General features: G+C 44.2%; 1 protein-coding gene across 1 annotated transcript in view; it reads left to right on the top strand.

The window, feature by feature from the left end:
- LOC115394785 (glutamate decarboxylase 2-like) overlaps positions 1-6,411 on the top strand; it is a 6,672-nt gene extending 261 nt beyond the window's left edge. Inside the window, 9 exon segments of the mRNA XM_030100130.1 lie at positions 106-159; positions 162-220; positions 2,338-2,402; positions 2,488-2,566; positions 2,641-2,790; positions 2,917-3,024; positions 3,907-3,939; positions 3,941-3,997; positions 6,238-6,411. Coding sequence (XP_029955990.1) covers positions 106-159; positions 162-220; positions 2,338-2,402; positions 2,488-2,566; positions 2,641-2,790; positions 2,917-3,024; positions 3,907-3,939; positions 3,941-3,997; positions 6,238-6,411 — 779 coding nt within the window.
- Positions 6,412-10,258: the final 3,847 nt, after the last annotated feature.

Raw genomic sequence — 10,258 nt, 5'->3', positions numbered from 1 at the left:
CAGTGGAGTGAAGCAGCAGAGATGATGAGAGAATCCAACATGGCCGCTTTGCTGCACGTGCTTCATGCTCGCGTGTTGTGTCCCCCCCCACCCCCCTCCTCGCAGGGCTTCGTGCCGTTCTCGTGAGCGCCACCGCCGGGACGACCGTGTACGGAGCCTTCGACCGCTCATCGCCATCTCCGACATCTGCAAGAAGTACAACATCTGGATGCACGTGGACGTGAGTGAGAGCCGGAGCCGACAGCGGGTGGAAGTGATGATAGCTCCTCCCCGCCGCTTCAGCAGACGCAGGATGCGTCTCCTCAGAAGGGATTTCGGGGGAGGAATACTCAGACCCGCAGAGCTCGCCACGGAGTTTGACAAATCTATTACGTCTGTCTGGCTCCTAGCTGCTTGCGGTTGACCTAGATAGAGAGCTCGCCATTTCCTCTCTAACACTGGAGATTAGAAAAACTGGAACAGAGGCTGTAAATCATCTCCTCCCCTGACTTTGCCTCGGCGCTCACTGAAGGAACTCTGTCTATTAATGAAGGTGATTTAGTCCTGACAGGGGGACACCTCTATTAACAGACATAAATGGTCTTGTCTGTCATTCCTCAATGAAGGCTGCCGGTAAAAAAAAGCACACACACACACACACCTCTCTTTTATAGCATCGTGGCACCTGCTGCTCCTGCTGGTTGATGTGACTTTGTGGAGGACAGAAGTGTGTTTTCCAGCTTTTAATGCAGCTAAATTCAAAAGTTAGGATGGGAATTCCTCAGATATTCAGAAAAAAACATCGACTTTCCTCCATTAAGTTTTTGTAAAATGACTTACAGCCAATCAAAAAGCAGCAACAATCATTTATGCCAGTGATAATTCAGCTTCATGTTTCCTTAATTTTCACTTGATATAGTGTAAAAAAAGTCAGCACGTTTCATCAAATGAGACTCAACCTTTTTTTTGCAGATATTAAGCTTCATGAGTAAAAATTCTCGACTCCTGGATTTTAGTCAAATTGACCCATGGACTTTGATAAATAACCTACTTGGGTTTCTATTCACTCACCACTCCACATGAAGTCCCACATTTAGATATCTGTCACATTGTCATCGTTTTACTTTAAGAGGCGTTATATTTTAGGTCTTTGCACACCGCCTTCCTTCTCCTGTCAGCATGCAGGCCTGATAACTGAGAAAAGATGATATCGTTCAGAACAGGGAGACACTCTTCCTCAAAAGCTTCATTTTATTGTCATACTTAAAGTTTCTGCTTTGGCAGAAAATCTTAAATTTACTTTGCTGCTTTGAGTAATTCAGAGTCTCCTTGATTACATTTACATGTGGTCAGAAGGCCTCAAATATCTGTGAATCTACTTAAAAGAAGAATTTGTGTACCTTTGCAACCACATAATCAAGTTTAATATGAACGTGAATATTTATCTATATAATCACAAGACCCCGTGAAATGGAAAAAAAACTGATTTTGTCTTGTTTCTATATGCAGCTGTTTCTACATTGTGTCAAATTACAGTCAGAAAACATTAGATTTTTTTTTTTTGTTTAACAAGGAATTCTTTGAAAGTCAGCAGCCAATAGAAATGCTCATGTGTCTCCTCTAACTACAGGTGAGCCTGCTGGAGTTATCGATCAAATCTAGATCACCGCCTCTCTACGTTGAAGCATTTGATTGGAAGTACCCAGTCATGCAGAAAACACTCAGCTCCAAACGCAGAATTTCATCTTTAATAAGCTTTTTACCCAAAACATAAAATCACGCTGTTAGGTAACTCTCACATTATTCTGTCTCTCTCAAAGTAATGATTGTAAATACGTGACACTACATGAACTAAATTCAGTTGAATATTCATATTCAGACACATGCTGCTGTAACAGTTTTCCCTTTTTACTTGTTTAAAAATGGACTTTCCTCCCTGATAGATGTCCTTAAAACATCAAAGAAAAACACCATAAATCAACAAAAAATGTGTGTGAACATAAAGTACTGTGATTGTCCCATATGCCCAGTGCTTATAGGAAGTCATATTTAGGTTTTTTGTTGTTGTTGTTATAAATGATGCATCATTCAGTATGATAGTGGTGCCTTAACAGCATGACTTGATACCCAGTAAGAAAAGTCTGCCATTTCTGTGTTGCTTTAATAATTGAAATGGTGTTTTATGAGTCACCTTGGTCAGTTTAATGCTTTTTAACAGATTATAAATGGGATAATTTTCACATCAGGGTTTTATTCACATTTTTATAGAATTCTTGAAATGTCCATTAATCACAGTCTTGAATTGACATTTGCAGTTTCCATATAGTCTGATGCTGAAAAGTGTGTGTGTGTGTGCAGGGAGCGTGGGGAGGAAGTCTGCTCATGTCGCGGAGACACAGGTGGAAGCTGGACGGCGTGGAGAGGCGAGTGTCTTCCTGTTTTCTGGAGAATCAGACAGAAGCGGCGCGGAGTGTGACGGTGAACGATGGCTGCTTGTTCCCCCTGCAGGGCCAACTCCGTCACGTGGAACCCGCACAAAATGATGTCGGTCCCGCTGCAGTGCTCCGCCCTGCTGGTCAGAGAAGAGGTGGGCTCCCTGATTGTTGTGTTGTCGTTGTTTTGTTCAGCCGGTGCTGTGACGGCTGGGTTTCTGCTTCGCAGGGTCTGATGCAGAACTGCAACCAGATGCACGCCTGCTACCTGTTCCAGCAGGACAAGCACTACGACCTGTCCTACGACACCGGGGACAAGGCACTGGAGTGCGGACGCCACGTGGACATCTTCAAGCTGTGGCTCATGTGGAGAGCCAAGGTGGGGGGTGAACCATTTGTTTTTTACCTTTTTAGGCAGATTTTTGCCACAATTCCTTCAGTTTAAACCAGAATGTTTCCCATTAAACCGATTTCATCCATTTAATTAGTTTTCTCCTTCGACGAGGGAACCATTGGCTTCGAAGCTCAGATTGACAAGTGCTTGGAGCTGTCCGAGTATCTCTACAACAAGATCAAGGACAGAGAAGGATATGAGATGGTCTTTGACGGGAAAGTATGTTCACGTCTCCAGAATATTGAATCAGAAAAGCTAATATTGGTCCTCGCCGCTCCTTTCAGCGTCATGGCGGGTGACTTGATTGGCACACAGAGTGCTCGTGCTTTGTGTTGAATGAATGCCACTCTTTTTTTTTTTTTTTTTTTACCTCTGGCTGGCAGTATAATGTGCTGCTATTATGTCTAATGAATAGCATAACGACGGGTAATTGCTCATATGCATATGAATGGCATAGTGTCTGAAATCACCCCAAGCAGGCTAAACTACAGGACAACACAAACATATGTGGGATGAAGAGGTTATTAAGATGAAGCTCCCTCATAAAAGAGGAGCTTGGACACCCACAGTCATTGATAATGCAGCCTCTTTAATCGTTCCAGGTTCATTGTTTTCCCACTGAGCCCCCAAAAAGCCCGAGAGCGCCGCAACCCAGAGGGTGGTGAGGAAAAGCCAAGTCCTCCGGGCGGAGGCCCAGGTGCTCGCTTGTCTGTGGCCCCCACTGAGCCGTTACATCAATCTGATGCCGAATGCACTACAGCCCGACCGGCCGGGCTGTATAAATGAGGCTGGTGCGCTTGGCTAGTCAGCCGTCGGTAATGACCGCCTCTCCGCTCGCAGGCGGCCGGCCGGTCGGCTCCGGCGCCAGAAGAACACAGCGGCGAGGTTCAGATATCTAGAGAGCAGCGGAGAGGGAGCTCATCTGATCCTCATGGGGTTTTACTGTTGGAGCTGAATCAGCTGTAACTCAGGTTTTAGATAGACGGCAGCAAAACATTTTTATTCTGCATGATCCATTTTATATGAATTTTATATGAACCCTAACCCTAAACTGTGGCCGTTCCTCCCTCTCATCTCGTGTCGCCCGTTGTCTCCCCCCAGCCTCAGCACACCAACGTCTGCTTCTGGTACCTCCCCCCCCGGGATCCGCTACATGGAGGACAAAGAGGAGAGGAAGAAACACTTGCACAAGGTGGGCGAGCGGAGATAAGAGGCCCGGCCGCGGTATCTCCCCACACACCTTTCCCCGCCGCTCCTACGTGCCCTTACAAGGCTGCCAGTCATATCCGGCCCGGCCATCACATGTCCCTAATTAGGGACACCTTATACTGAGGATTAAAGAACACTTTTCCACGCGCGTGTGGAGCGGTAAACGGTGCAGCTCTCAAAACGGAACGGCGTCTGAAAAGAAGTGTGGCCGTTTCGTTAGCGAACGTGGCGGTCAGTCAGATAATCCGGCGGCAGCAGGGGGAGAAATAATTGACAATCAGGACCAACAGATGGCGAACGTGACCGCCATGTAAAGATGGCTGCCTTCCTCTCTTCTCCCCCTTCCCAGAAACATCAGCCATAAATCATTACCACTTTTATCTGGCGATGCAGATGTTTCTGTTTATACTGTAAAGTTTGATTGAAGCAGCGCCGTCATGCTCCGCCAACTGGATCAACCGCTTGGCCTCCGCTCGCCTTTTTCCATCCACTTGGAGTTGGAGGCTGAGAGATGATGCAGCGCTGCCAAATTAGAACTTTGAAGATAGAAGTCTGATCTTCGTTTCCACATCGTCTTGAAATGACTGTTTCTTACAAAGTGGAAATCGTCCAGAGGCTAATTTAGCAGAAATCAGCTGCAAGTCGATTGAGATTGAGGAGGAAAGACCTGATTATGAGAACTGGATATCTGAACACGATGGATGACTAGCAGAGCCTCACTTGCCCCGTTTCTTGCGGAGAAAAAAATTAGTTTTTGACATAATACTTCCAAATGTAGTTTTTTATTTTTTAAAAGGATATTTTGAAAGTCGAGGGTATTTGAGTCACAGTGAACTTTAAGCTCTAAGCCGTCTGGTCGGCTCACTAAATCCTTTGCATGACGTTACCATGAGTATGATCGTTTCTCAGACAGTGACGCTGAACGAGCCGAGCCGTCTAACAGGCTGCTGGATCCAAACACGAAGGGCGACTTCCTAAACTTCAAATTGAATCTGTCGCTTTCAAATCCGCAGTCCCGTCCGGAATCTGCTGAGCGCAGAATGATCGACTGTCACCTCCTCCTCGCTCTGGGAGATAACCCCTGGACTGCAGCCATCACCGCGCTGCCTTCGCCGCCTGCTGTCAGATTTAGCCGTCAGGCTGGTTTCAGATAATGAACTACACGGCCGAGGATCGGAGCCGTCTGGGGAGAAGCTGATAAAGTAAACAAAGAAGAGGGACAAACATCCGATCACACAACTTCTGTGAAGCGAGAGAGAAAACAATCGGTTATCATCAGCTGTTCCTGTCAGGTGTTAAAACTCTACACATTGTCGCCTCATTACAGCAGAACCTAAAGAGGCTAAATGTATTTCTGTGTGTAATTCTTCTTGTCAAATGACTGTTCAGCAGCGACACAGTGAGAGCTCTCTCCATTCACCAACCTGACAAAGCTCAAACTGCACTTTGAAAACTCTTATGTGTTCATCAAAGGAGGTCTTGTTGTTACATTTGGCTAGTAATCTTGATAACTGTTCCATTTTTGTGAATCGTTGTTTTGTACAAAGGAGCCGCTGAAATTTTTGACTGACTTTGACTGACAATGACACAAATGACAGTTGTTCTTTTCCAAAAAATCACCAACGAAAAACCCTGAACAATGGTGAAGGCATATAATGCAGAAAGGATTCAAACTCGTCACTGAGACAAGAATGACTTGAAGGACATCAATCAAAACAATAAAGGAGAAATCAAAATAAATACGTTTTACAGCAATCACAAATACATTTAAAATGACCACAAAGACATTCAAACCTGAATCAAACAGAGAGAGATCCAAAACAGCCACACAAAGACAAAAAACAGTACAAAGAGACTCAAAACCAGAGCAAAAAGACTCAAACCAGCCGTAAAGGGTGTCAAAACAACCACAAAGAATTGTAAATCAAACAAAAAAAGACTCAACAACTACAACAGGATTTTTATCAGAGACCAAAAACAGTCACATAGAGACTCAACACCAATACAGAAAGAGTCAAAACAAATGTAAAGAGACTGAAAAGCAACCATAAAAACATTTCTATCAATCAGAGAGACTCAGAACAGCCACACAATTCTCTAGATAACCACACGAAGACAAATGCTCCAAACAGCTGCAACGAGACTCAACAGAGACGAGAATTTCAAGACTTGAATGATAGATTTTCAGTAAGAGCTCGCTGTTCTCTGGCTCTCTGTGGTCAGGTGGCTCCGGTGATAAAGGCCAGGATGATGGAGTACGGGACGACCATGGTCAGCTACCAGCCGCAAGGGGACAAGGTCAACTTCTTCCGCATGGTGATCTCAAATCCCGCCGCCACCTTCGAGGACATCGACTTTCTTATCGAGGAGATCGAGCGACTTGGCCAAGATCTATAAGACTCATCTCAGCAGATCACCAGATCCTCCTGTACTTTTCCTCTTGACGGATGAATTGTTTGTCGTGAATGTACTGGTAAAACTTTTTTTTCTTCTTCTTTTCTCTATTATCTCTCCTCCAAAGTCACATATTTAAGAGTATATTTGAGAAAAAGATCTTACAGAATATATCCATATATTATGTATTGTAGCTTTGCCGTGGACTGACTGGGTCCAAAGCTATGTAAAAGTGCTTCTGTCTGCCTTTCCTATAGTGTAGTCCAGCCCAGAATAGTGTAAGTGATGTAACTTTATATGTACGTTTTTTGTGAACTGAAACGCTTGTGCAGTAAGTGGATGAGGAAGAGTTTATTTTTGGGATCATTTCTCATTTGCCGAGTATGTCGTTAAGTGCCAAACGTGGTTGTGTTTCTCCTGTGACTTCAACATTTTAAACTCCCGGTTTGAAAAACGAAAATAGCACTTCACCTTACCTCAGCTTAATCGACTGCCTTTCGCACCCGCATGCAGTGTTTTCGGCGACGGCTTCGGACGCTCGCCTTCTTACCCGGCGTCGCATCGCGGCGCCAGCACATGTTAGAGACGTGTTCCTGCCAGAAACAAGCCGTGTTATGGATCTACAAGCATGCGAAGACAAACATTTTCCATCAAAATGACGGGAGAGCGAAGTAGCGGTTGTATTCATACATCAGTGCAGCTTTCCAGTTTAATCTCCTGCCTTTGCTACACTCAGTCCCTCTCTCTGTGTTTTAAAATGGTAATGGCTTGTTACACTTTGTTGTTTAAGCTACGGGAACCATTTTCCCCCTGGCTGTAAATTTAGCTGTGCTAAATGTTAACAACCGTCAGCGCATCACTTATAACCTGTAAGATTCCCTATATATCAACCCAGCTTTACAGCCGATTCTGTCATCTCGCATCCTCTCAAGGTTTCTCGCTGTCGTGTTTACTGCTACGGCTGAATTCAGATATTTCCAAAGTGTTTGACTGGCTGCAGAGGACAGCTCAGTGTTAGGACTGTAGTGTTTCTGTTGCGTCTCTGCTGGGAAAGCCGCTCACATGTCTGCTGCTCCTGCCGGTCAATGCATGCTCGCACAGCTTCGTGAAACTCGCTAGGCTTTCTCAGGCTTCCTTCATTTCAGCTCCATTTGCATTAGCGTCCCTCTTCCGGCTGGCCCCAACATGAGTCTGGAACTGAACGAGCCTACTTGTGCCTCTCAGACTTTATTCTGTCAAAAATGACCAAACTCTGAGGACAGAAAGAGGCGCTTTGTGGCGAAATCAGTTCGTTTGGTAGGTGACCAGCAGCTGCCTGAAGGTCCTCACCGTCAAAGTCCAGGGTTCACTGCATGCTACGGCTGCTTTTATGATTTCACCTGACTGCCATTTACTTTGGGAATTTGCAATACTTAAAGAACAACTTGGGTTGTGATGATGTCTTCTACGGTGAGTGCATGTCACTGTATGACTTGTACAAAGCAGTATTAAGTTTTTTTTTTTGTTTTTTTTTTTTGCGGTTTGCAGTGGATTAAATGTAAACTTGGAGGTGACAGGGTGCAGTGTAACAAGCCGTGAGTGCTAACATAAAAAATCTAATCTCTCCACAGGGTCCATGAGGGTTTAATTCGCTATGTTTTTAAGCTATACTTTTAGCTTGCAGTACCCCTTCTGGCCACTACTCAATTTGATCAATTCCCCAGCATGGCTTTGTGCCGCTGTCGCATGGAACAACTTAACCGGGATTGAAAAGTTTGAAATTTTTAAATGTAAAACAGCCTCATCCTCTCCGAAATCGGATGAGCGCCCGTCCGTGATGTGGCGAGAAACGGAGCGAGGCCATAACCCTGTTTTGTTCAGAGAGCGATTGTGTGGGAATTTGACCAGATTTGCAGCTACTGTATACCTGACATCACTTGCACTAACTCTTGGTGGGGAGAGGCAGCGTCCCCCACGGAGCATTGCAACTGAGATTTCCTCTTTATTCATTCACAAGCAATATTTAAGTATGGGTCCAATATATATACATATATCCTGCAAAAATATATATAACAAAAAAAAAAGACAGTGAATTTAAATGTACAATAGTAAATGATAATCAAGTCTCAAGACCAAATGCACAGTAAATGGCAAAAAATAAAAACAGAAACAAGCTCATTGTAAGCGGTTGGTGGCTGGAGGGTGAACTCTGACTCCACAAGCAGAGGTTCTGTAGCATTTCCATTAGAACAAGTTAGAAAGCACAATTTGCTCAACATGGTCAGTTAATGTACAATCACTTTTAATCATAGATTGTAATAGTATTTCAAGATGTCCTAAGTACATATCTTTGTGTATACATACATGTATATAAGACATATAGCCAGAGACTATTTGTGAGGTAAAGTTACTCATATTTTCTCTATCTCCAAAATAGATTTCCTGTATTTTCATCTTGTTAGTCCAAAAGGCTTTTTTCCCCCCTGTGTGTATGTGTGTGTACGTGTGTGTGTCAGATACTTGACTTTGTGACTCTTCTAGCTATTTCAAAGAAAACGTGTTTCAGGGACTGGCTTTAAAAAGAAATGGACAGGTTTCACCTTGAAATACTCCCGAGTGGAGCTCAGAGGCGCGACGACTCGGCCGTTCGGATTTTAAAATCGAATATGCAAAGCCATTTTGACTCTGAAGCTCTATGTTTTTTGTGCACAAAGTGATACTTGACGGTATGTGCCAACGTGTACCTTAGTGTGTTTGTAACTGTGTTGCCTTAGTATAATTTCCGGTATGTCTCGTTTTCCTCCGACGGGGAGGTCGTGCACTTTAGAGTAAAACACATGACCTGATAATGTGCGATGTCCAATGGGCTGTCCATAAGTTGGTGTTTTAAAAAAAACAAACAAAAAAAAAGAAAATGTAACTTAAGCTCTTTGGTCTGAATGTGTCTTTAAATGAAGGGTCTCTGTTGGAAAACTAAAGCATTTAATCTTTTTTCTGCAGTTTGTAGATATTGTAAAGCTTCTTGTTTTACCAAACTTCGACGGCCGCATTTCCGCTCCCCAAACGAAATTGGCGTTCGCACTGTGACACAGACAACATCGGATTTATTACAGCGACCACAGGAATCTCACTGTGGTAGTCTCGGAAAGACCAGACACTTTGTTTCTCTCGCTGCTGCTGGCTAGACTTGCTTCCTTTTGCACGTGCATGCGATGCCTTGCCTATCCAGCTTGTTTGATATACTGTCTCCTATATATCTATTTCTATATCTATAAATATGCATTATATATATATATATATACACACATATACAGTACGGTAGCTCCTGTAATTAGCTTTAGTGTCCAATGTATAGCTTAGCCTGTAGATTAGTGCACTGTCGCTCTAGCCTTTACTCGTGATCTCCGTGTCTTGGGCTTCCTGTAAAGTTTCTTTGTGCTGCCAGCATGCTAACCCTCGCTCGCAAACTGTATCCTCTCCGCGCTTGATCTGACTTTCTCTATCCTCCGTCTTTTCTGCTTGAAGACTGTCGCCGCTCTGAACGTAGAGTATTATATCTATATGTGTAGTCCCTCAGCATGTCTCTGAACGCTCCTCTCTGCTCTGCGCCTGTATGACCTTTTCTCTCTTTCTCTTCCGCTTCGCCCTCTGGTAGCAGTGACATTGTATCCTCGCGCTTTCCTCCTTCTAGGCTACCCGCTGTCGTTCTGTTTGTGTGTCCTGAGACGGTATGTTGACTCGTGTCATGGTGCCAAGCATCGCTGTTTCCCGCGACTCCGTGGGACGTTTGATAAGAAACCAACACTGACCCAGAAGTTCATTGGTTGAAATAAATATTGTTTGTTTATGCAAACATTTAAAGCCCCCCAGG

The sequence above is a fragment of the Salarias fasciatus genome, chromosome 9 (assembly GCF_902148845.1).
Source record: "Salarias fasciatus chromosome 9, fSalaFa1.1, whole genome shotgun sequence".
NCBI lineage: Eukaryota > Metazoa > Chordata > Actinopteri > Blenniiformes > Blenniidae > Salarias > Salarias fasciatus.
The sequence above is the reverse complement of the archived record's forward strand: the minus strand, read 5'-3'. Positions and strand labels throughout refer to the sequence as shown.